The sequence below is a fragment of the Colossoma macropomum genome, unplaced genomic scaffold, assembly GCF_904425465.1.
Source record: "Colossoma macropomum unplaced genomic scaffold, Colossoma_macropomum, whole genome shotgun sequence".
NCBI classification, from domain to species: Eukaryota; Metazoa; Chordata; class Actinopteri; order Characiformes; family Serrasalmidae; genus Colossoma; species Colossoma macropomum.
This window is the reverse complement of record NW_023494790.1, coordinates 1,897,587-1,924,432: the sequence shown is the minus strand read 5'-3', so window position 1 is coordinate 1,924,432 and position 26,846 is coordinate 1,897,587. Positions and strand designations below refer to the sequence as shown.

Here is a 26,846-nt window from a genome sequence, read left to right as displayed (position 1 = left end):
AAAAGTCAGAGAGCACCTTTAATTCATTTCACTGCCAGTTAAAACAGCCAGTAAGTGCAAACTATTCATTCTACAGCATAAATAAAAAGAAAATGTTTAATAGAAAATTAAACTCAGCAGCCAAATCTACTCTCTGCTGTTTGAGTGTTCAGTAAGTCACTCTTTCCCTTTATTCCAGCTTCCATTCTTTTCAGGAGCCTCACTTTCAGCTCCTCAAAGAATCTGCAGACACACCTCCAAAGTTCAGTCTTAGAAGCTGTTTTTCTGCCTCTTACAGTCCATGAAGACGCTACATGTTCACTTGCAGCTTCGCCTTTAGATTTAACTTCTTGCAAATGAAACTTTTACAGTTACACTCCTAAAAAAACACAGTTCCTCAAGGGTTCTTTAGTAAAGAGGACGCTTCTATGAGAACCATGAGTTCTTTATAGAACCATTTCATGCTTAAACAGTGATAACATGGTTCTGCAGACTGATGGAGAATGTGTTGCATTTGTTTCTATATAGAACCTTTTTGAAAATGGTTCTATGTAGCACCAAAAAGGCTTACAAGCGTGACACTGTAACAGTAGAAGGACCTTTTTGGTGCTGTATAGAACCACACACATCATAGTCTTCATCAATCTGAAGAGCCATTTAAGCATGCAAATGGTTCTATATAAAACTCATGGTTCTAAATGGAACTATTACCTTTACTGAAGAACCATCTTTCAAGAATGTAGACTGGCATACATAACTGTCCAAGAGAAAAACGAACAGCGACGTCTCTCTAACTCATCTTCGAATTCAAGTCAGTTTTATATAATTATGAAAATTTCTGGTTTCATATGAACAGATTTGGAAGTGAGACGCTTGATTGGATGTAGCTCACACGCTTTGAGCGGGGAACCATAGAGAGCCCGCTTTCTAGCTTGTGTGGATGAACGATGCAAAATTATGTAAAAAAATTTAAAAATAAAAACCATATCGCTGCTGTCGGAGGAAAACCTTCTTTTTCAGTTTTTGTTTTTGTTTTTCAGTTTTTGACATCATTTGAAAGTAACTACTGTCCTTTTACATCGTGTGTAAATTTCATGATGAATGGATCAAAAGAAACAACCTAAAATGACCTCACAAAAACTCTGGTTCCATTGACTTACATTAAAAGTAAAGTAGGTTTTTTCCTTCTCCTGTAAAGTTACCATTTTGGAGATGCCAGGTTTTGTTCCGACAGCAGTGATATGTCTGTACTTTAGTCTCTTTGTAAGCTTATGTGCAACAGCGAACAGCGTATCTGATTGTTCACTGCTCCACATTATGTTCAGTACTGTTCCTTAATTTCCATAACAACAAAGAAACGCCCACCAGCGGTGAGAAAAGAGGTCTAGCACGACGAAATGCAGCGAGAAATAATGCATAAGCATAATGAGCATAAATATAAATGTGGATTTTTTTACATCTGAAGCAAAGAGTGGAGCTTGATTTTCTCCTCTCTCTCAAAGGTCAAGGCTTTAAGTGCTGTTTATCTGATGGGGCAGTTTTGGTGTCTACCAGGTCTTCCAGGTGGTTGTTAGGAGCCACATTTTCTTTGGAGCTTTTAATAATTACTCTAATTTTGGAAACTCTCTTATTCTCCCTCTTTATCCAAGTGGACCATCTTATACTTAATCTCCTCACAAATATCTCTTTAAAAATGAACAACAAGTACTTAAAGTCTGTTTAGACTGTAAGCTGAATAAATAATGGTGCTCTCTGACTTCCCTGCAGTACTGTATGTGTTTGTGTAGGAGCAGAAGGGCAGCAGTTTCTCCGTCCACTAAGACCAAGGGTGGAAAGCTGCTGGCTATCCACACAACCATGGCAACAAAGATCGGTTCAGTATCTTTTTGGGTACGAAAAGCAGAGTTTTTATCCGATGAGTCTCCTGAGAAGGGCAGGTTTGGAGAAAGGCCAGCAGTACTCGTTGGGCACGGGGCCGTTGACGTTGCACTCGAAGAAGGAGAACATGGGGAACCATATGCGCGCGCGGCGGCTGTGCTGGTATGCCCGCGTGTTGGCCAGCGTGTGGTAATACAGGAACAGACGGGTGGTGATGTAGAAGGCGATGAAGACGTCGATGGAGTAGTGCTCGTGAGCGGCCAGGATGAAGAAGATTCCAAACAGGTTCAGCACCCACGACAGCGTGTGGATGAAGTTCCAGCTCCGCGGCGTGTCTGCAGCACAGAGAGAGAGAGAACCACGACAAATAAACACTGAGAGACAAACACCAAATAAACACTATCGATACTAGTTCATTTAAACCCTGAGGGCCCCATTTTCGTTACTACATATTCTCATTACTACATGCTTTACAGTTATCAGACTATCAAGTTACTTATAGCATAACATTATGACCCCCACCTTGTTTCTACGCTCATTGTCCATTTTATCAGCTCCTACAGTTACAGACTGTGGTCCATCTGATTCTCTGATACTTTGTTAGCCCCCTTTTATCCTGTTCTTCAGTGGTCAGGACCCCCATGGACCCTCACAGAGCAGGTACTATTTGGGTGGTGGATCATTCTCAGCACTGCAGTAACACTAACGTGGTGGTGGTGTGTAGGTGTGTGTTGTGCTGGTCTGAGTGGATCAGACACAGCAGTGCTGCTGGAGTTTTTAAACACCTCAGTGTCACTGCTGGACTGAGAATAGTCCACCAACCAAAAATATCCAGCCAACAGCGTCCTGTGGGCAGCGTCCTGTGACCACTGATGAAGGACTAGAGGATGATCAACACAACCTGTGCAGCAGCAGATGAGCTATCGTCTCTGACTTTACATCTACAAGGTGGACTGACAAGATAGGAGTGTCTAATAGAGTGGACAGTGAGTGGACACAGTGTTTAAAAACTCCAGCAGCACTGCTGTGTCTGATCCACTCAGACCAGCACAACACACACTAACACACCACCACCACGTCAGTGTCACTGTAGTGCTGAGAATAACCTACCACACCTGCTCTGTGAGGGTCCATGGGGGTCCTGACCACTGAAGAACAGGGTAAAAGGGGGCTAACAAAGTATCAGAGAAACAGATGGACTACAGTCTGTAACTGTAGAACTACAAAGTGCACCTATATAGTAAGTGGAGCTGATAAAATGGACAATGAGCGCAGAAACAAGGAGGTGGTCAGAATGTTATGCCTGGTTGGTGTACACACATATACACAATATACACTAGTATTTGCTCTAGTATTCCAATGTACAGTTGTACAGTAATAAGTTATGAAACTAAACTGTATGTAGTTGTACACATTGCCGTATGTGCAGTCTGAGTCTGAGGTAGGTAAATTTCATATCCGTGATGGGTGTATTTGTGTATTTGTGTTCTGACTCACATTCAGTGACGAAGAAGTTGAGCATGGTGAGGACGACGGTGTGTCCACTGAACATGTAGTCGCCGCAGGTCTGAACACCCGTCAGAGTCATTCCGAACCCACTCCAGATCGCCACGGCCCGCTGCAGCTTCGCCCACATATCACCATACATCTACAGGGGGGGGAGAGGGGGAGAGAGGGAGAGAGAGAGAGAGAGAGAGAGAGAGAGAGAGAGAGAGAGAATGAGAGAGAATGAGAGAGAGGGGAGAGAAAAGAGAATAGAGAAATAGAGAGAGACAGATAGGGAGAGGGACAGAGAGAGAGAGAGAGAGGGAGAGAGAGAGAGACAGACAGACAGATAGGGAGAGAGAGAGAGGAGAGAAAAGAGAGAGAGACAGACAGACAGACAGAGAAGGGGGAGAAGGAGAGAGAGAAAGAGAGAGAGAGAGAGAGGGAGGAGAGAGAATGAGAGATAAGAAAGAGAAAGGGGAGAGAAAAGAGAATAGAGAAATAGAGAGAGACAGATAGAGATAGGGAGAGAGAGAGAGAGAGAGAGGGGGGGGGAGAGAGAGGGGGGGAGAGAGAAGGGAGAGAAAAGACAATAGAGAGACAGACAGACAGACAGAGACGGGGGGAGAGAGAGAGACAGACAGAGAGAGAGAGAGAGACAGAGGTAGAGAGAGGGGAGAGAAAGAGAAAAAGAGTGAGAGAGACAGACAGTCAGAGAGAGAGAGAGAGAGAGAGGAAAGAGAGACAGAGGCAGAGAGAGAGGAAGAGAAAGAGAGAGGGAGAGAGGGAGAGGGGGAGAAAAGAGCAGAGAGAGAGACAGACAGAGACAGAGAAAGAGGCAGAGAGAGACACAGAGAAACATAAAAACACAGTAAAAGTATTTTAAAATAAACTGTAATCAGGTTTGGGCCGACACCTCCCAAAAGAAAATACCCTTTACATGATTTTGTGCATATTCAGCTCATCATTATCTCTATTAACGCTTTGGGTTTAATTACATCAGAACATAATCCAGTAAATATCAAACGTCTGAACACTGTTTTGTAGTAGTTGTTACTGTGGGAGCTCAGTTTAAGCTAATTCAGTAAAATGGCCCATATAAAGTGTAGGAGTACCTTCCCGGTGCACTGCAGGTGCTGCCCTGGCACTGAGAGGGAAGTGACAAACATGGTGATGCAGCGCAGCATGAAGACCGTCCCCATCAGGCTGCACAGCCTCCTCAGCAGGATGGACCTGAACACGCAGACACGCAGAACTGGGTCAGGACAGCGCAGCACTCAGTAGATCAGCTTTAAAGCCTCAGTGGATCAGAGCCACACCTTCGCTCTCAGTTACAGTTACTGCAGCTCAGATACAGCTGCATGCAAAAGTTTAAACACCCCTGGTAAAAGGACGTCGTTTACACCTGGTACCTTCATGTGTCTTGAGTATCAGGATTATATCTGGATGAGGCAAAGCCACACATGTTTCACCTGCGTGGAATGAGCGACACGTATAGTCATGCTTTTATTTCGCCGCCCATGTTAACTGGTCAGCGCTTTCACAGAAGCTGTGTGTGCGAAGCAGCAGAGCGTTCCAGATGGTGCACTGAAGCAGCGCAGTATTTAGAGAATAGACCCAGCACCAATTTTTTCGGCGCGTTGTGCGCGTTACACAGCAAAAAACACTGAAATAAGCCATTAAAACCAGTGAAAATCAAACAGAAAACTGTGTACAAACTTAAAAACACTTATTTAATTTAATTCATGATGAAATCCTAGTTAAACATTCTGTGCTACAGACAGGTTTCCCGGTTGGTCTACCAGCCTTGAAACTTTTGCCTAATCAGAAGTCAGAATGCTGTTGAGGATAAACAAACATACCGTGCACATTTATATATGATATTTTTATTGATCAGAGTGAGTGACGTGACCATTTATCCAGCTGGAAAAAGGAATGTCTGTATAACTGTCTCGCTGCTCTGCAGCACAAATGCTGTATGTATGAAAGGCCAGGGTGTTCAAGCTGTAGCGCTTGCACCACGCAGAAGCAGTGTGTGTGAATAAGGCCTAAGTGTAAATGCATCCAAGATGCTTTTAAAACAGATACAAGTCGACCGAAATGGTTGGGGACTGGATAAAAAAAAAGCTTCATAGCTTAACGATTTGTGGTGCAACTCTAAAAGAACAGTTTGAAACTAACTAGTGCAAACTAAAGACTTTAAACTAAAACTTAAGTACAATCTTAAAAATGATGGTTCTACAAGCGTTCTTTAGGCAAGGCAAGTTTATTTGTATTGCACCTTTCATACACTGCTGTAAATCAAAGTGCTTTAGAAAAGAAAACGGTTCCATATAGGACCATGGCTTTTCAAAAAGGTTCTATATAAAACCATATAAAACACATTTTCCATTAAAGCAGAGCAAAGTAAGTCTGTGTTTTCATTTACGTTATATTTTTTATCCTATACTAGTACATCAGCACATACTGAGACATATTTACAGCCAAGATGGGAAAATAGATATAAAATGTTGTGGCTCCCAAGGAGGTTTGATTTTTGTTGAAAGGACAAAATGGCTCTTCTTAGGATTTGGGTTGGCAACCCCTGTCTTAGTGTGAGGTGCCCAAACTGAGACAAAGGCCTAAACCAAGTGAAGAAATCCTTGCTGGTGGTTATTAGCAGTGTTATCTGACAGGTCAGTCTAAGGCAGCTTCAGTCTGATGGTCTGAACTCCAGACTGCAGCGCCTAAACTGCTCCGAGATATTTTTAGAACTGGGAACATCAGCCTGGAAAAACCCAGGACTCTTCTTAAACCATCACACGTTCACCTCAAACTGTGTGGAGGTGTTCAGTATGTCTAACAGACCTGATTATGTGGTTTCTGACACTGTATGACTGTTATCTATAAACATGGACTAAAGTATGTCAGCATAGCTAAAAACAGCAGCCTGAATTTTGTCTGTACTTCAGTCCATTTTTATAGATTAAGTCTTGTGAGTGGTGTGTGTGAGTGAGTGTGAGTTCACCTGTGTTTGTGCAGCAGCAGCACGAGCAGCCAGATATTACACAGGATCAGACCACACGCCTCAGCCATGGCGAAGGCCCAGGGGATTCTGGGTACACTGTAGAAAAGAGGGGAAACCGTTAATCCTCTTACAGACACGCTGAGCTTCATCAACTTGATCTTTCCTTTTGATTTTAATATCAGACTCACTGCATACAACTGCATGACCACCACACCTGCGCCTAAAAGCTGTTATTCACACATTTTCAGTGTTTTACCTGCAATCACACACCTCACCCTGTACGATTCATGCACGATTCAACTTATGCATGATTCGACTCACGTACAATTCAACTCATCGTGTACAATTAAACTCATCATGAACAATTCAACTCATCATGTATGGTTCATGTACGATTTAACTCATGTAGTATTCAATTCATCAACTTGTGCTCGATTCAACTCATACAATTCACCTCAGCATGTACGGTTCAATTCATCATGTACGGTTTGATTCATCAACTTATGCTCGATTCAACTCATACAATTCACCCCAGCATGTACGGTTCGATTCAACTTCTGTACGGTACAATTTATCATGTATGATTCATGTAAGATTCAACTTATGCATGATTCAACTCACGTGCAATTCAACTCATCATATACGATTCCACTCATGTACGATTCATGTACGAATCAACTCATCATGTACAATTCATGTACGAATCAACTCATCATGTACAATTCATGTATGATTCAAATTCATGTATGATGTAGGATTTAACTCATCAACTTACGCTTGATTGAACTCGCATACAATTCATCAATTATGTATGGTTCAATTAATCATGTATGATTCAACTCAGGTATATATCAGATATATCAACTCGTACAAATCAACTCATTATGTACGACTGATGTACAATTCAACTCGTCATATTCAGTTCATGGTGAGTTGAATCATAATTCACTCAACTCATCGCTTACAATTCAACTCATCAGGTACAATTCATGTATGGTTCAACTCATGCTACAACTCAAAAACACTAATTTTACAAATTATAAATACAAGTGATATTGATACAATAGGTATTAATTTAATGTCTGTCAATGTCCTGGAAGCCTGGTATTAAGTGCAGTTAGCTAATCAATCCTTAACAATGTTAAATGCTGCTGATGGAATTCAACAAATCCCAGAGATATCCAAAAGCATCCAGGACAAATCTGGAACCAAGCTCTATTCTTTAAAAGAGCTTAAATGATATCAATATTTTTGAAAAGAAAAACAGACACTTCTGTGTTTACGTTTACATGTATCTGCTCTAATGATATATGGGGTTTTAAATAATGTACTTAAGTGCTTTTGCACAGTGCTGTACTGTAACGTATCTTCCTTGGTATGAAGAGCAGGTCTTAAATAATGATTTGACAGTTTTCTTTATCAAACTATTGTAAAAAGCACAGATTGAAACTCTTCTGACCAAAAAGTGGTTTATGAAGTGGGATAAAGTACATGAGCTTTGGCTTTATTACCAACGTGGAGCTTTTAGTTTTGCAGTTTCCTGTTCCGGTTCTGCTGGAGTTTTTAAACGCCTCAGTGTCACTGCTGGACTGAGAATAGTCCACCAACCAAAAATATCCAGCCAACAGCGTCCTGTGGGCAGCGTCCTGTGACCACTGATGAAGGACTAGAGGATGACCAACACAAACTGTGCAGCAGCAGATGAGCTATCGTCTCTGACTTTACATCTACAAGGTGGACTGACAAGGTAGGAGTGTCTAATAGAGTGGACAGTAAGTGGACACAGTGTCTAAAAACTCCAGCAGCACTGCTGTGTCTGATCCACTCAGACCAGCACAACACACACTAACACACCACCACCACGTCAGTGTCACTGCAGTGCTGAGAATGATCCACCACCCAAATAGCACCTGCTCTGTGAGGGTCCATGGGGGTCCTGACCACTGAAGAACAGGGTAAAAGGGGGCTAACAAAGTATCAGAGAAACAGATGGACTACAGTCTGTAACTGTAGAACTACAAAGTGCACCTATATAGTAAGTGGAGCTGATAAAATGAATTATTTTAATCATGTTTTTAATGTCTATTCTGCTTTACTTTTTAAATGACTCCATCTTTTCATGTGTAAAGCACTTTGAATGACATCAGGGTGTGAAAGGTGCTATATAAGTGAACTTGCCTTGCCGGGTGGAGCTCAGTGATGAGTACATCGGAAAACCCGACACGCAGAGTCATTTTTCCAATTTTGCGCAATGCGCTTCGGCCAATTGTTTCAGCGCAGCCAACAGGAGAGCAGCGGGTGGGTCTGGTAGCTCCTCTCACCACCCAAAGCTTGGTTTTATCACAGAACTGCACTCGTGAGTGGTATGAAAGGGGTCCGATTTCTTGTCTTAACTCCATTAGAAGACCCCTTTCACACCACTCACGAGTGTGCAGTGCTTGCAAAGTGGGCAGCGTTCTCTGATAAATCTGACCTTTTGGGTGGCGAGAGGAGCTACCAGACAAGCCTCCTGCTCTCCTCCTATCACTGCAAACCCAAAAAGCACGGAGGTCATCTGGTTCCCTTTCAGGTTCTCTTTAACAGAACTAGGTACGGTTAATGTGAAAAACAGCCACACACGGGCGTGTTAAACCCACTCACCTGTCCAGGAAGATGTCGGGCAGTGGAGGATAGGTGCGCATGTCCGGCACGCGCTCATGGACGATCACCATGACGAAGGAGGTGAAGCCGAAGACGAAGACGACGTAGATGGAGCTGAGGACGGTTTTCCAGTATTCCGGGTCCAGCCGGCGACTCTGCTGCTTGTGCTTTCCGTTACTGTACTGGTACGGTTCTCCACCGAGAGCATCAACACTGTCACAGTCCCGCACCGACTCTCCGTTACACAGCCACTCTCCACCTGCGGACACACACAAACACGCCTCGCTCACACACTGACTTACTGAGGAGTCAAATTTACTATCAGCACAACAGTCTGAGTGAAAAGTAGAATCTCTAAATGTTTACATGAAGTTCAGAACAGATTTCATGAACTCCATAAGTTCAAAAGCATCTGATCAGCAGGTCAAATACAACCGAGAGTCGTCTGAACAAGAGCGCCAAAGGAAGGAATAAGACAAAAAAATTGTGATTTGGGAAAAATATGATGTTGCGGTACAGCGAGAACTTATAAACAATATATAGTAAACAAACAGTAGTGTTACCTAAAAAACTAATTAAAAACAACACGATTTTTATTCAATATCTGGAATTAAATCCAGTTAAATGGGACAAATATTTGCTCTCTTTATAATGAAACACAAGGTGGTCAGAAAAGCATATTGTATTGTACTGTTATACACCAATCAGGCATAACATCCTTGTTGTCCATTTTATCAGCTTTACCCTGTTCTTCAGTGGTCAGGACCCCCATGGACCCTCACAGAGCAGGTACTATTTGGGTGGTGGATCATTCTCAGCACTGCAGTAACACTGACGTGGTGGTGGTGTGTTAGTGTGTGTTGCGCTGGTCTGAGTGGATCAGACACAGCAGTGCTGCTGGAGTTTTTAAACACCTCAGTGTCACTGCTGGACTGAGAATAGTCCACCAAAAAAAAATATCCAACCAACAGCGTCCTGTGGGCAGCGTCCTGTGACCACTGATGAAGGACTAGAGGATGTGAAACTGTGCAGCAGCAGATGAGCTATCGTCTCTGACTTTACATCTACAAGGTGGACTGACAAGGTAGGAGTGTCTAATAGAGTGGACAGAGAGTGGACACAAGAACAGGGTAAAGGGGGCTAACAAAGTATGCAGAGAAACAGATGGACTACAGTCTGTAACTGTAGAACTACAAAGTGCACCTATATAGTAAGTGGAGCTGATAAAATGGACAATGAGCAGAGAAACAAGGAGGTGGTCATAATGTTATGCCTGATTGGTGTAATTTATCATGATAACATTACATATTGAGGTGGGTATAGTGTAGTGTGATACACCTCTGCCTTCTATACTGTAGACTGGGCTTCAAGCACCCTGCACTATACCAGAGTCCTTGGGCAAGACTCCTAACACTACCTTCACCTACCTGTGTAAAATGATCAAACTGTAAGTCGCTCTGGATAAGAGCGTCTGCCAAATGCTGTAAATGTAAAAATATTGCGATATTACCCAGTTAGGGCTGAACGATTTGTGGAAAATATCTAATTGCGATTTTTCTGACAAATATTGCGAATGAGAACTGCGTTTTTTTTAATTGAGGTTCTGAGGCTCGACCCCTGAACGCACTGTATCAAACTGCCAGTAAGCTGTGGTTGTGATGTCACAAAACATGGAGATTTTCTTGCCTCTGATTGGTCTAACTCACCTACAGGCAGTTCACAAACTCTTATTAGGTTCCGTTTCCCCTCTTAAAACTTAAAACAACGTTTTTTGCTACAGTACACACATAAAGATGGTTCTTCAAGGGTTCTTTAGTAAAGACAATGGTTCTATATAGAACCATAAAGAGACAGCAACTCATTTGCATGCATAAAAAGTTCTCTGTGTGGTGAAACGGTTCTTCAGATTGATAGAGAATGTGATGTATATGGTTCTATACCGAACCTTTTTTAGCCTTTCTTAAGTTCTCAATATGTTCAAAATGTTCTACTATTGATAAAGGTTTGACATCAACAAGCAACAAAATAACAGTACCAATCCTTTTTGATGCTATACAGAACCGCACCAACACGTTCTCCAATCGGAAGAACTATTTCACCAGGCAAAGAACTTTGAAGAAAGAAAATTGCAGCTCTTGCGATTTGAAAATTGCACTGCCTTAAATTGTGATTTATATAAAAACGATAATCTTTCAGCCCAATACCCAGCGCTAGTTAATATCACAAGGTTGCTTCAATTTGAATAGTGAGCTAGAAATAGTACAGTATTTGTTATATTTGTTCATTTTAATTGTAATTTAACATTTTTCAAGATTTTAAAAATTTCTGTTATTTCCTAATACGCACCCACCCACACACACACACTCACACACACACAGGGGTACTGAGAATGTAGCTGACTGACTAACACTGTACAGTCATAATACAGTTACATTGATGACATTTAAGAGTCTCTTAATCAGCGCAAAATATAGAAGTGTTTTATCATCTATGTGGAAAAACCTGCTATTCCAGTACAAACAGGCCAGAGTCTCAATATACAACACAACACAGGACCAGTCTGTGACTGATGTATTGTAGTCTGTGTCCAGCTGTGTCAGCCTCCACTGGTATGTTTAATGAAAGGTCTCTTTCTGACCAGCAGCAGCTGAAACCAAAAAGCTACATATTTGCAATTATAAGCTGCCACCAACCGAATACCAACAATTTTATTTATTTATTTGCCAGTTTTTCTCCCCAAAGTTAGTCTTTTTAGCCAATTCACACATGCTGTTCAGGCCTGGTCGTCACAGCTTCTTTCTTTTCTGTATGTTTTCATACCAAGTGACAAAACGGCTGAACATGGAGGAAAACACTTGCTAATCCACTCTGTATAGGTTCAATAAAAATGGAAAAAAAAGGATTTCGCGAAGCTAAAAACAGCTGTAAAATCTATCCTGAAGCCTCAAAGCTCCAGCATTAAACTACAGAAAAGGGACACACGACGATATTGGAATCGTGTCAGTATATAATTGTGTTAAATATTTTTTAAAATTAGACAGGAGTTGCCATGCGATGGACTGGCGACCTGTCCAGGGTGTATCCTGCCTTCCGCCCAATGACAGCTGGGATAGGCTCCAGCACCCCACCGCGACCCAGAAGGATATGCGGTTTAGATGATGGATGGATGGATAGACAGGAGTTTAGATTTGACTGACATTTCAAGCTGATATTTGATGAAGTATTTATTGTACTCAGAAAAAGCAGAATGTTTAGACTGGATTAGGCTACATTCAGACAGCGGTGTGTATTAAAAGTCTACGTCTTTTGCGAAGTGGAGAGGATCTTTATGGGGGGTGCTGAAGGCAGGAATTTCACTGGGAAGCGTTTTTCAGAAAGTTGGAGCGTCAGTGCACGCTCTCACTACAAAATCACTCCCATATCGCTCCATCCCGCAAGCCAGACAGTCCTTTTCTCCACACACTGGCCACCTCCATAGGACATGAGTGATGCAGCAACCGAACTGCCACAGCTGGCACTGAGCACAACGAAGTGCTACAGATGTTGCACACAGTTCGTCTCATGTCGTCCATTTCGCTGCGTGAATGATAAAGTATGTACATTTGTTTACACTCTCAGGTTTCTGGCTTGTGATTGGGCCATTATTTCAAGACTATGTCTTCCAAAAAAGCCTCTGAAGCACAAAAAAAACATTTTTTTGTCTAATAACAGCCATAAATTATTTAATTCATGAAATGAAGTGTGTAGCGTCTTGTCCACACATTCAAGACATAAAATAAATACAGTGAGAGTAAATCACACGGAGCGGGTTTTCTCTGATGTGTGAGAAACTGAAAACCAGGAGCGGAACTGGAGCGGATTGATGACAGAACCAGGGCTGAACGATTTGTGGAAAATAAATAAATAAATAAATGGGTGTGCTGTATGTGGTTCTGCACAGCATCAAAAAGGGTTGGCACTGTTACTTTGTCGCCTGTTGATGTCAAACTTATAACAACAGAAGAACATTTCGGTCCTATAGAGAACTCTCTTCAAAAAGGTTCTGTATGGAACCATATACATCACATTCTCTATCAATCTGAAGAACCATTTCACCACGTAGAGAACTTTTTATGCACGCAAATGGGTTGCTGAGTCCTTATGGTTCTACACAGAACCACTGTCTTTACTAAAGAACCCTTGAAGAACCATCTTTATTATGTGAGTGGATTAGCAAAAACATTGTTTTAAGCTAAACCTAATAAGTTGAACCTAATAAGAGTTTGGGAAATGCCTGTAGGTGACTTAGACCAATCAGAGTCAACCAAACCTGCATGTGTTGTGACATCACAACCACAGCTTACTGGCAGTTTGATACACTACGTTCAGGGGTCGAGCCTCAGAACCTCAATTAAAAATCAATTAAAGAACAAATCGTGCAGCCCTAGTAACACAAGAACATACAAATAAGCAGTTAAACACCAATAAGTGCCACAATGAGCTGCTCTATCTGATGAATTTGAATATCTGATTAACAGGTTTAGTGCTGATTAATAGGGAAGACAAAGTAACCAGCAACATCTGAGCTTTAACAGTGTAGCTGAATGTAACTGACCTTTTAATATGTTATAACTGCTTATTATAGTTTAAGGCGTTTGCAACCTAGTTAGTAACCCTTAATAAGCTAATTTAAAACCATTTATAAACGCTTTATAAGGGTGGTCTTATCGTAAGCTGATTTTTCATTGAAAACCATGTAAGAGGAGCAACCGAGTTTCTGGTGAACCTACCAGCGCTCCCCTGCGGCGAGTGTCCGTCGTGGGCGAATCCGAGCTCCTCCAGCACATCTGCGTTTTGTTTCTGCAGCTTACGGAGCGACACCATGAGCCTCTTGATGTCCCCGAGCACTTTGAGCTCGAGCGGAGGGGAGCGCAGGTCATACTCAGTGAGGGTCAGGAGGCTGGTGCCGTCCAGCCGGTGTTTGTTACACAGCAGGTCCACATAGTCGCAGAAGCCTTCCTCTCGCAGCCAGCGGCCCACCTGCTTCACCGTCCAGTATCGGACCCCCTGCTGAGCCATCGCACCGCTCACACACTCACGACACACCACACTCACACTGCACACACAGACACAGGAAAAGGAACAAACACACATTAAGTTTGTCTTATATGAATGTAAATAATTCTGCTCAAAATAATGCAGATCAATATGATCCTTATCAAATCAAGGCTTTTCACACTGCAATTAAACTGAAATATGGTACAAAGACTTACACCATTTCTTCATATCTGCATGATAGATAGATACATAGTCAGAGAGACAGTCAGACAGACAGACAGACAGACAGACAGACAGTTTGCTAGCTGGCTAGATAGGCAGACAGATAGACAGACAGACAGACAGTTTGCTAGCTGGCTAGACAGACAGACAGTTTGCTAGCTGGCTAGACAGACAGACAGACAGACAGACAGAGACAGATAGACAGAGTTTGCTAACTGGCTAGACAGACAGACAGACAGACAGACAGAGACAGTTTGCTAGCTAGTTTGCTAGCTGGCTAGACAGACAGACAGACAGACAGACAGTTTGCTAGCCAGCTAGAAAGACAGACAGACAGACAGTTTGCTAGCTGGCTAGACAGACAGACAGACAGACAGACAGACAGGCAGACAGGCAGACAGACAGACAGACAGACAGACAGACAGACAGACAGAGAGTTTGCTAGCTGGCTAGACAGACAGACAGAGAGTTTGCTAGCTGGCTAGATAGATAGACAGACAGACAGACAGTTTGCTAGCTGGCTAGAAAGACAGAGAGACAGACAGTTTGCTAGCTGGCTAGACAGACAGACAGATAGACAGACAGACAGACAGACAGACAGATAGACAGAGTTTGCTAGCTGGCTAGATAGACAGACAGACAGACAGTTTGCTAGCTGGCTAGACAGACAGACAGCCAGACAGACAGACAGACATAGACAGAGTTTGCTAGCGGCTAGATAGACAGACAGACAGACAGACAGACATTAAGTTTGTCTTATATGAATGTAAATAATTCTGCTCAAAATAATGCAGATCAATATGATCCTTATCAAATCAAGGCTTTTCACACTGCAACTAAACTGAAATATGGTGCAAAGACTTACACCATTTCTTCATATCTGCATGAATTAAAATAAGGAGGAGAATCTATTCCGCTTATAACCCACTACAATAATACTCACATATCACACCTTTTTCTGTAAAATTACTCCAATAATAACAACAACACTGCATGACGGACAGATTCAGTACCGCTGAAATGATCACACAATACTTATCGGATTGGTTCCACATTAACACCCACGGAGTGAAGTCAGCACTAAAACAATCATCTGCAGCTCTGAGTCCATCTCAGCCTCAAAGTCGAGCCTCAACTCGCCGAGCTGGAGGCTGAACATAACGAGCTCAGGGCTCAGTGCAGCGGAGCGATTTTAAAACACCGCTGATGAGCCTCCCCAATGCTGGAAAAGCCTCTGGCACTTAACCAAGTAATTCATTAAGACTTAACCACCAAGAACACTCAGTCTAATGGAGATCAGAGGGTCTGCAGATGGAAAACAGGAGGGGGAGAGAGAGAGAGAGAGAGAGAAAAGAGAAGGGAGACTGGAGGTCTTAGTAATTTATGAAATCTACAACAGTAGAAAACGTAACAATACGATAAGATGTGTTGTTTTTTTTCACCCCTGATAGACAGACAGACAGATAGACTATTAGCTAGCCAGCCAGCCAGGCAGACAGACAGCAAGCTAGCAAGCACACATATAGATACAGACAATTAGACAAGTAGGCACTTTGCTAGCTAGGCAGAAAACGTTAAATAGATCGACAGATAGATAGTTGCTATATATATAGCTGAATCTATCTGTCTGTCTATCTTCCTGTGTGTGTGTGTGTGTGTGTGTATATATATATATACACACACACACACATATATACACACACACATACACACACACACACACACACACACACACACACACACAGGAAGACAGACAGACAGACAGATAGATTCAGCTATATTTATTCGGAACAGAGAAAAAAGACCCAGCAGTTCTACGTTTTAAAAATACTATCAAAAAATGTGATTTTTGTTCAATATTTGGCACTAAATACAGTTAAACAGGACTAATTTTGCTCTCATTATAATGAAACACGCAGTCGGTGTTCTACAAGTACTGACAATATACACGATATGTTCAGAAAAGAATATAGTATCACACTGTGGCGTAATTTATCACGATGATGATATACAGTGTCATATTGCCCAGCCCTGAAACAAACTATAATAGTAATAAACCTACAATGATTTTATTCCATATCTTACAATCTGAACGGCTAAATCCATTAAATAGGTCTAATTATATCCAGGATAGGCTCAGAAAAGCATATCATCATACCGCCCTCCCCTAATAGACAGAACAGACCGACAGACTGACAGATAAGCAGACAGACAGACAGACACTTTTTGAATCCAATGCAGAGTTACAGCACCAAAAGAACAGAACCAATACACAAGACAGGCTCTAACCCGTACAGCGCTGACACGACTGTGACAGGAGACGCACAACACTAAGTTAGAACGCAAGTAAACATTTACACATGATGTAATTTCACCCCAAATAAAACGGCATCCAAACAAAGTGGCCTTTGCTGCAATGTTATCAGTGAATGAGCCCTACTTTACCTTACAAATGAAGCTCCCGGCTGAAACAGTCACGTTCCTGTTGTTTAACTAAACCACAGACAAACAGGCAGGACGGTTGTCACACCAGCAGCACCTCAAACTGCTGACCAAACAGACAGAATAACAGCTACAACACTTTTTACTTCTCTATCCTCTCCAACAAAACCTCTACAGCGCCAAACCGTGAGACTCCAACACAGTAATGACGCTAATACAGTACAGAGCTAACATGAAGATACTCTACAATACTGTATACAATACATTAGAGAGCAATTACAGCACAGCAGAGCTGACATAAAGCTAAGGAAAGCTATTTAATACCACAATTAGATTGTACTGCACTTTAATTCTCTACAATACAGCACAACTCAACACAGCAGAGCCAATATGAAGCTACATAAAGGTGTCTCACGACTTTACACTACACTGGCCTATAACCATCTAATAAACAGCGCAGTATAACACAGTAAAGCTCCATAAAGCTTTTTATACCACCATTACATAATAACCTACAATACAGTGCAACACAGCACAGCTACATAAACATGTCACACTAAAACAATCCAAAAAACACAGTATAGCACAGTAGAACTAACACAAAGCTAAGAAACGCTACAATAAGCATATGTTACACTACATTACACTATACTGGCCTATAGTGACCTATAGAACAGTGCAGTACAGCACAGTAGAGCTAATAAAGCTAATAAACTATCTATAATACAGGGCAGTACAACACAAACTACCTACAGCGCTATGTTACACTACATTACACTATACTGGCCTATAGTGACCTATAGAACTGGACAGTATAGCACAGTGGAACTAACACAAAGCTAAGAAACACTACAATAAGCATGTGTTACACTACATTACACTATACTGGCCTATAGTGACCTATAGAACAGTACAGTACAGCACAGTAGAACTAACACAAAGCTAAGAAACACTACAAAAAGCATACATTACACTATACTGGCCTATAGTGACCTATAGAACAGTACAGTACAGCACAGTAGAACTAACACAAAGCTAAGAAACACTACAATAAGCATATGTTACACTATATTACACTATACTGGCCTACAGTGACCTATAGAACAGTACAGTACAGCACAGTAGAACTAACACAAAGCTAAGAAACACTACAATAAGCATATGTTACACTACATTACACTATACTGGCCTTTAGTGACCTATAGAACAGTGCAGTACAGCACAGTAGAACTAATAAACTATCTATAATACAGTACAGTACAACACAAACTACCTACAGCGCTATGTTACACTACATTACACTATACTGGCCTATAGTGACCTATAGAACAGTGCAGTACAGCACAGTAGAGCTAACAAAGCTACAGTCTACCAGTCTGAGCTCCTCGACAGCAGACAGAGCCTGTGAGTGCTGAGTGAGTAAGGCGTGGCTGGAGTCACTCAGTTGCTCAACTGCTCACCCTTCCCTTCAATTTCAACTGACAGAGTCTCTAACAAACAGCACGGAGATCCCTCACTGAACCGGCTCTCGTATATACACAACACCGCTCCCCTCCCGAACTCCGTTAACACAGAGACAACCACACCGGGACAACACACACACGCACAGGGACAATGGGCCTCATTCAACGAAAGCAGCACAGATTTAACCGCCTTTAATGACATACGAACCACTCCGGCCTCTAATAAGCAGAGTCTGACTCATGGAACTTCACACGATGTGGAAACCAGCACATTCAAACACATCTGTATGTCTGTGTGTGTGTGTGTGTTTACTAGTATATAGTTAGTAATAACATTTTTCAGTTTTTGACGTAATTTGAAAACATCTTTTTTCCTTTACATTGTGTGAATTTTTCAGGACGAATGGACTAAAAGAAACGGCCCAAAATGACTTGGAACGAATTCTGGTTCCATTGACTTACATTAAAAGTAAAGTAGGTTTTTTCCTTTCTCCTGTAAAGTTACCATTTTGGATATATGAGGTTTTCTTTCGACAACAGCGACATACATTTTTGTATATATATATATATATATAGCTCATCTGCTGCTGCACAGTTCACTGGTCGCAGGACGCTGCCCACAGGTTGCTGTTGGCTGGATATTTTTGGTTCCAGCAGCACTGCTGTCTGATCCACTCGCACCAGCGCAACACATATTAACACGCCAACACCACGTCAGTGTTACTGCAGTGCTGAGCGTGACCCACCATCCAAATAATACCTGCTCTGTGGGGGTCCTGGGGGTCCTGACCACTGAAGAACAGGGTAACAAAGCATGCAGAGAAACAGATGGACTACAGTCTGTAACTGTAGAACTACAGAGTGAATCTATGTGGTCAGTGGAGCTGATAAAGCGGACAGTGAGTGCAGAAAGACCTCTCAAAATGCTGCCTGTTACCTATAATGAGTTTGACTGTTTTTCACCATCACTGAGGGCTGTTAGCACCATGAGATCTCAGATATGGCCACAATATGATCTGATTACATTATCACACCGCCGGTAATTATTTTAGTATTTTTTCACTCACAAGTACGTCACATTTCGAGTGTAGGAAAGCTGCAGTAATAACTCTGTAAAAATCAAGTAGACAAGCCGCACAAAAACACCCAAACATTCAACAGCGCAATAATAATAATAGTAATAATAATAATCACATATTATGCAACTGCAGCTATTTGTCTAAATGCGATTATTCTAAGTGGGGAACTCAGGCCAACATTGTTTACTTACTCCTCCAACTTAACCCACATTCCAGCAAAAGTGCTGTTATTTCAACGAAACAATGACCGCAGTATCTTTTACAGAGGGACAAACACAGCAGCTCAAAAACGGACTGAGTAACTTACAGAACCGCAGTGGAACTTCAGTCCGTTCGGTCTATTATCTACTTGATGGAGGCTGGAGCTGCAAACCAACACCGTATGATTTCTGCTAAATAACTTTTAAAAGCATCTGTATATAAAGCAACCTACACACGGTCTTTAGACCACTCTACCAAATTAGCTCAGTCCCACAGTAAACACTATTTTAAAAACAATGAAATATTCAGATCTTGGGTATTTATAAGCATTACGTTCTGATCTATATAAAGCCAAGGCATTAATAGAGACAGTTATAAGCTAAATATATACACAATCATCATTTATAGGGTTCTTTCTACTGGGAGGAGTCTGTCCCAAACCCCAACCCCTAAACGTACACTTGTGAAAATAATATTTAAATGTTTTTTTTTTTTCAGCGCTTTTGAAAATATCTTTTTGGATTTATTTTAAAGTGAATTTGAAAGATTTAGATGTGTCATGAGTTTGAGTCCCAAATCCAACCACTAAGGCCCAGTCCCAGTTCTTATTTTCACCCCTACCCCTTGTTTTCGAGTGTTGCCCCTTGAACTGAGTTACAGGGTAGTGGTTGAAATCTTCCCTCTGAAATGGGACCCTCAAATAAAAAGAGCATCACTTCATTAACAGCTACCAGCGCTGCTCTGTAGGCGACCCTGCCAGTCTGCAGTGACAGCAGAGGAGGGTAAAGTTCAGCTCCTCACTGCTGGGCTTTAGTTACATTTAGGGCATCATATGATCTTCAAAGAGGGGGGCAATTATTTATTATCACCCACCACTGATTCTTCAGTGATATGAAGCTGAAGTCAGATATTCACCAGCTTCTTGTTTTAAGTTTAAACTTGTGAAAATTATGCTTAAAATTTATTGCATTTATTTCAACATTCTTTTTGATTTACTTTCAAGTTGAAAGATTTTGATTTTCAATAAAGAAAATGCCGTCCCAGCGTTTTCATGTCAGTACCAAAACACCGAGTTTTGGTCTGTGGGCGGGGCCCTAATTTAGCCACGCCCCTGCATTTTAGAGCAGGAAGTGAGGCTGCATCCCTGCCCCTCATGGCCACATGGTGAGCAGTTAGATCCCACTGTTTTGAAGTAAAAGTGTCTCAAAGTCTGAAAATTAGTGACATTAAGAATTGTCACTCCTGAAACATATTTTCTGCAATTAAGTACTTTTTTTGTGTTTTATTGAAAAATATGATGATTTTATGTGTGAACAGCTGTTCAAAGCTGTTCTAAAGCTGTTCTGTGAGCTATAATTGTCACTACTGAAACATTTGGTAAAGTTTCAACAAGTTGTGGTTGTTTTGAATTTTTAATCATTAGTTTCAATAAAATAAACATAATTAATCTATAGGGTCACTCAAAGCAACAGGATTTTAGTCTCAAGTCCAAAATCAATTAAAAGTCCCAAATGTGTTTCAGCTCTGACTCTCAACCAGCTCAGCAGACTCCCCCAAATCTGCAGTGCTAAATTACAGCAACTGAGAGAGATCAAAACAATATAGGAGTTAATTTTTTGACTTAGTAACCGAAAACACTTATGATGAATATACTTTTATGGTACAAAAGCATGAAAGTATCAGAGATCAGGGGAAATTTGGAAACATATCTGTCCAGAACTGGCTGGTAACATTGCTATTGGAATACAAGATGACGTCGAAAACCACTGTACTTGAATCAGTTTAGCTGCCTAGAACAGACCTGTGTTACATTTAAGCCCACATTCACTGTTAGAAATAAAGGTTCTGTTCAGGTAGATTTTTTGCTCATCAAGGTACAAACAGTGTAAATGTTCCCTCAAAGCTCCAACAGTGGTTTTAAGGTCTGATTGTGAACCTTAAATCAGTTTCTCCAGGTGAAAAGTTCGTATTTGTACCTTTTCATAACCGAATGTTTTAAACAGAACAGTAAAATAAAAGCCTGGAGACGAGACGGGGTGTGTGGAGTCAGTACAGCTTAGAACATATCATTTCAGTGGATTATGGTTCAGTTATATTCCCTGACTAAAGGTACTGAGATGGACCCTTGAGGGTTCCAACCCAGTGACTGTTTAGTACCTTTATTTCTGAGAGTGTACGCTGTGCCCCGCTCTCTCTATCTGCCAACAAAAAACAAAATTAAACCCAAAAAGGGAATTATTAACTACATTAGTGATTGAAATGGAACCGAGATTACCTTGTTCACTAATAAGAGCATTTTAATTTGCACAGATCCACCAAGATACGACTGGAGAGTAAATGGATGGAGTGTCTACTCACCTCTGCACGCAACACAACCTGCATGTCCAACTGATATGACAGGCCACGTTACTCATAAAGCTCTTCTCTTTCTCTCCCTCTATCTCTCTAGATTTCTCTATCTCTCCCTCCCTCCCTGCCTCCCTCCCTCCCTGGGGCAGGCGAAAGATCTCCGCCACATCATGTTCTGGCCAAAGAGTGCGATCCTGTCCCGCCGGATAAGAATATCGCAGCACTAATCGCTCACACAATCTGCACATTGTGTTCAGTGGAGCAGAGTCCAGCTCTGTTACTGCTGCCCTCAGTGAAACTCATCCTACACGACTCTCACCACCAGATGTGTGTGTGTGTGTGTGTGTGTGTGTGTGGGTGTGTGTGTGTGGGTGTGTGTGTGTGTGTGTGTGTGTGTGTGTGTGGGTGTGTGTGGGTGTGGGTGTTCGCCTTTGGGGGCAACTGAGGGGGTTAAATCAGGACTCATACAACAGTCAGGGCAGATTTGACGGGTCGAGAATAAACCAAAAAGCAAATACTTTGATGATACTATTCATGCGAATAAACCGACTAATAATAACAACATATAATATAAATAATATATAATATAATAAAGTGGCCTGTAAGTGTGAAGAGCTGTAACGATAAAATGATTGGCTGAGATTCTGTTTAGATTCTGTTCATATTGGGAGCTTAATACAAACACATTTTCACATATTGGGAGCGCACTGCGAGTTCTGGAACACAAGCTTTCTAGAACACGAGTGCATTTCGCATATTGGGAGCGCACTGCAAGTTCTAAAACACAAGCTTTCTAGAACACGAGTGCATTTCGCATATTGGGAGCACAATGCAAGTTCTAAAACACAAGCTTTCTAGAACACGAGTGCATTTCGCATATTGGGAGCACACTGCAAGTTCTAAAACACAAGCTTTCTAGAACACGAGTGTATTTTCGCATATTGGGAGCACACTGCAAGTTCTAAAACACAAGCTTTCTAGAACACGAGTGCATTTCGCATATTGGGAGCACAATGCAAGTTCTAAAACACAAGCTTTCTAGAACACGAGTGCATTTCGCATATTGGGAGCACACTGCAAGTTCTAAAACACAAGCTTTCTAGAACACGAGTGCATTTCGCATATTGGGAGCACAATGCAAGTTCTGGAACACAAGCTTTCTAGAACACGAGTGCATTTCGCATATTGGGAGCGCACTGCGAGTTCTGGAACACAAGCTTTCTAGAACACGAGTGCATTTCGCATATTGGGAGCGCACTGCAAGTTCTAAAACACAAGCTTTCTAGAACACGAGTGTATTTCGCATATTGGGAGCGCACTGCAAGTTCTAAAACACAAGCTTTCTAGAACACGAGTGCTTTTCGCATATTGGGAGCACACTGCAAGTTCTAAAACACAAGCTTTCTAGAACACGAGTGCTTTTCGCATATTGGGAGCACACTGCAAGTTCTGGAACACAAGCTTTCTAGAACACAAGTGCATTTTGCATATTGGGAGCACACTGCAAGCTCTAGAACACAAGCTTTCTAGAACATGAGTGTATTTTCGCATATTGGGAGCGCACTGCAAATTCTAGAACACAAGCTTTCTAGAACATGAGTGTATTTTCGCATATTGGGAGCGCACTGCAAATTCTAGAACACAAGCTTTCTAGAACATGAGTGTATTTTCGCATATTGGGAGCACATTGCAAATTCTAGAACACAAGCTTTCTAGAACATGAGTGTATTTTCGCATATTGGGAGCGCACTGCAAGCTCTAAAACACAAGCTTTCTAGAACATCAGTGCATTTTTGCATATTGGGAGCGCACCGCAAGCTCTAGAACACAAGGTTTCTGGAATATTAGTGCATTTTTGCATATTGGGAGTGCACCATGAGTTCTAGAACACAAGCTTTGAAGAACACAAGTACATCTTCGCATTTTGGGAGTGCAGTGCAAGTTCTAGAACACAAGCTTTCAAGAACACAAGTGCATTTTCGCATACTGGGAGCGCACTGCAAGTTCTAGAACACAAGCCTACTAGAACACAAGCACATTTTTGCATATTGAGAGCGCATTGCAAGTTCTAAACCACAAGCTTTCTAGAACATGAGTGCATTTTCGCATTTTGAGATCGCACCCCAAGTTCTACAACCCAAGCTTCCAAGAACACAAGTGCATTACTGCATATTGGGAGCATAGCCCAAGTTCTAGAACACAAGCTTAATAAAAATAAATTAAATAAATAAACTAAAATAAATAACGTTCTATGCACTCGCTAGATGCTATAGTTGGAAGACAAGTCTGGATAAACGTTCTACCCACCCAGAGTCCAGCTCTGTTACTGCTGCTCTCAGTGGAACTCATTAAAGCTCCTGTAGGACTTTCACTCCCAGATGTGTCGGTGTGTGTTCGTCTCTGGGGGCGACTGAGGAGGTTAAATCAGGACTGAGAGAACTGAGAACTGAGAAACGTTCTCCAAGAACGTGTTTCCTCCTCGACACATGAAGCCCCTGAATCTGTTCCAGGTGCCCTTCACACAATAGCACTGGACAGCTGACTGCGTTCAGAGGAGAACACTAACTGCCAAGTTCCGTCACCTGAGCTAACAGACACTTGACTTTGGCTAGAACTGAGTGTGACTTTGGATTCCAGACAAACAAAAGCATGAAGCAGATCCTGGTTAGAACACGAGTACGTATAAACGCTCCACACACAAGGTAAAGCACTAAGACACATTTTGACATTAGCAATCTAGAGCACAAGTTCTAGAACGCAAGTACATTTTTTACATTTTGGGACTGCACCCAAAGTTCTAGAACACGAAAAAATGTAAGCATATTGGGAGTTCTAGAACACTAGTACATTTTCACATATTGGGAGCACACCCAAAGTTCTAGAAAACAAGCTTTTCAGAACACAAGTACGTTTTCACATATTGGGAGCACACCATGAGTTCTAGAACACAAGAACACTTTCGCGTTTTGGGGTCGCACTTCAAGTTCTAGAACACAAGCTTTCGAGAAAACAAGTGGCCTTTTGCATACTGGGAGTGCACCTCAAGTTCTAGAGTATAAGCTTTCAAGAACACAAGTACATTTTCGCATTTTGGGACTGCACCACAAGTTCTACAACACATGCACATTTCTGTATATTGGGATCGCACCGCAGGTTCTAGAACACAAGTACATTTTGGCATATTGGGAGCGCACCTCAAGTTCTAGAACACAAGCTTTCTTAAAAAAAACTGGTTCTACGCACTTGCTAGATGCTGTAGTTGGAACACAAGCTTGGATGAACGTTCTACCCACTTTCTAAAAACTCTAGTCACAACATACGTATGTATATAGCCTCCACACACAAAATAAGAGGACTAGAACACAAGTACCATATTAGCAGCATATCAGAATGCAACACAAGTTCTAGAACAGAAGGTTCTAGTTAAGTCAAGCATTCTAGGAGAGAAGTATGCTACTCATATTGTAGTACAGGCCAAGTGCTACAGCACAAGCAATCTAGAACACAAGTGTATGTTCACATATTTGGAGAGAACTCCCACGTTCAAGAAGACAAGTTCTGCACACTCGCTAGACGCTCTGATTGGAACACAAGTACGCACGGAGGTTCTACACGCTCTCCAAGGGCTCCAGTCAGAGCACAAGTGTAAATAAACACACCACACGCAGGTTAAGGGCTCTAGAACGTAATATAAAACGCAACGCCTGTTCTGGAGCAGAAGTGCGCATAAACACTACGCACTGGCTAAGCGCCCTTGAACGTCAGTTAAGTAAGGTTCTGTTTTGGGATATTGGAGCGCAGCCCGGCTCTCAGTTTATCTGAATGGCCGTAAACCAACGTGGAGAATTGGGGGTGAATGGGTAATAAATCACGTATATATGTATATTATATAGATATATTACACATATTCATATATCTTATTGTCTTTCTTGCTTGGCTGGCTGGCGCCAGATTGTAACTGCTCGCGCCATTAAAGGTGGAACGGGAAAATTCGAACAAGAAGCTGGAGAATAAGAAGCTGACTTCTTAAGGTAGCCAAGCCGAGCTAACTAGGCTACCTTAGCTTACGAAAGAATACCCAGCAGCAGTCAAATAAACCCAACCCCAGCCTTCACAGCACCTAATCGAGTCACAAAGACGTGTATGTGGCTTATTTATTCGCCCGGTCCCCGTTTTCGTGCCCAAAACACAGACGCAGCTGGTTAGCCTAGCCTGGCTAACTCGGCTATTGCTGTTTGCTATCGCTTCCCACTGAAGGCAGAGATCTGAGGCGGTCTGACTCACCGGATTACCTCATGAGAGAGAGCTGTTAGACCGCTGAGGGGGTTTTACCGTGACGGGTTTGAAGGCGACTCCAGATCTGCTCTCCGTTCGGACGTTTGCAGTAAATCATCGTTCACTGACTGATTACCACTGTCTGCAGGCGCGGGCATGCGCTTGACAGATGTGTGCGCGTGCGCTCGCGCGCGTGTGTGTTTGTGGTGTAAACAGGGCGAACAGCAGCCCCTTTCCTAAAACACTGACATCCGCTGGTAACACTAGGAAACATACGGAGCCCTTAAGGTGACATGACGATTATTTATAATAAGGCGTGGCCACAGTTTCCTATACTGACGCTACGAGTTACTATATTGGGGCCAGGGGTTACTACACTGAGGCCACAAGTCACTATATTGATGCCACGAGTTACAATTTTGATGCCACAAGTTACTATATTGAGGCCACAAGTCACTATATTGATGCCACGAGTTACAATTTTGATGCCACAAGTTACTATATTGAGGCCACAAGTCACTATATTGATGCCACGAGTTACTATATTGAGGCCACAAGTTACTATATTGAGGCCACGAGTTACTATATTGAGGCCACGAGTTACTATTTTGATGCCACAAGTTACTATATTGAGGCAACAAGTCACCATAGTGATGCCACGAGTTACTATATTGATGCCACAACTTACTATATTGATGCCGCAAGTAACTATATTGAGGCCACAAGTCACTATATTGATGCCACGAGTTACTATATTGAGGCCACAAGTCACTATATTGATGCCACGAG

At 42.0% G+C, this 26,846-nt stretch overlaps 1 protein-coding gene across 7 annotated transcripts; it reads right to left on the bottom strand.

The window, feature by feature from the left end:
* Positions 1–594: 594 nt before the first annotated feature.
* Positions 595–26,275, bottom strand: LOC118808999 (sphingomyelin synthase-related protein 1-like). Of its 7 annotated transcripts, none has more exons than XM_036571907.1 (8): positions 21,792–21,873; positions 21,591–21,631; positions 13,759–14,084; positions 8,990–9,248; positions 6,350–6,445; positions 4,458–4,575; positions 3,355–3,505; positions 595–2,192 (listed from the first exon to the last, which is right to left on the bottom strand). In XM_036571907.1, the coding sequence occupies exons 3-8, from the start codon at positions 14,045–14,047 to the stop codon at positions 1,888–1,890; spliced, it is 1,218 nt and encodes a 405-aa protein (XP_036427800.1). In that variant the 5' UTR covers positions 14,048–14,084; positions 21,591–21,631; positions 21,792–21,873; the 3' UTR covers positions 595–1,887. The 7 variants fall into 7 exon arrangements, with proteins under 7 accessions (XP_036427800.1, XP_036427803.1, XP_036427795.1 ...); XM_036571910.1 differs by lacking the exon at positions 21,792–21,873 and adding an exon at positions 21,709–21,752; XM_036571902.1 differs by lacking the exons at positions 21,591–21,631; positions 21,792–21,873 and adding an exon at positions 26,115–26,275.
* Positions 26,276–26,846: the final 571 nt, after the last annotated feature.

Bases quoted from the DNA above. Each gene is read 5' to 3' on its own strand.
- LOC118808999 (XM_036571902.1), bottom strand. From the start codon at position 26,215: ATGCCCGCGCCTGCAGACAGTGGTAATCAGTCAGTGAACGATGATTTA. The intron at 9,249-13,758 runs GTAGGTTCACCA...GTGTGTCCGCAG, and splicing joins CTCGCCGCAGGGGAGCGCTG to GTGGAGAGTGGCTGTGTAAC. The intron at 4,576-6,349 runs GTGAACTCACAC...CTGCGTGTTCAG, and splicing joins CTGCTGCTGCACAAACACAG to GTCCATCCTGCTGAGGAGGC.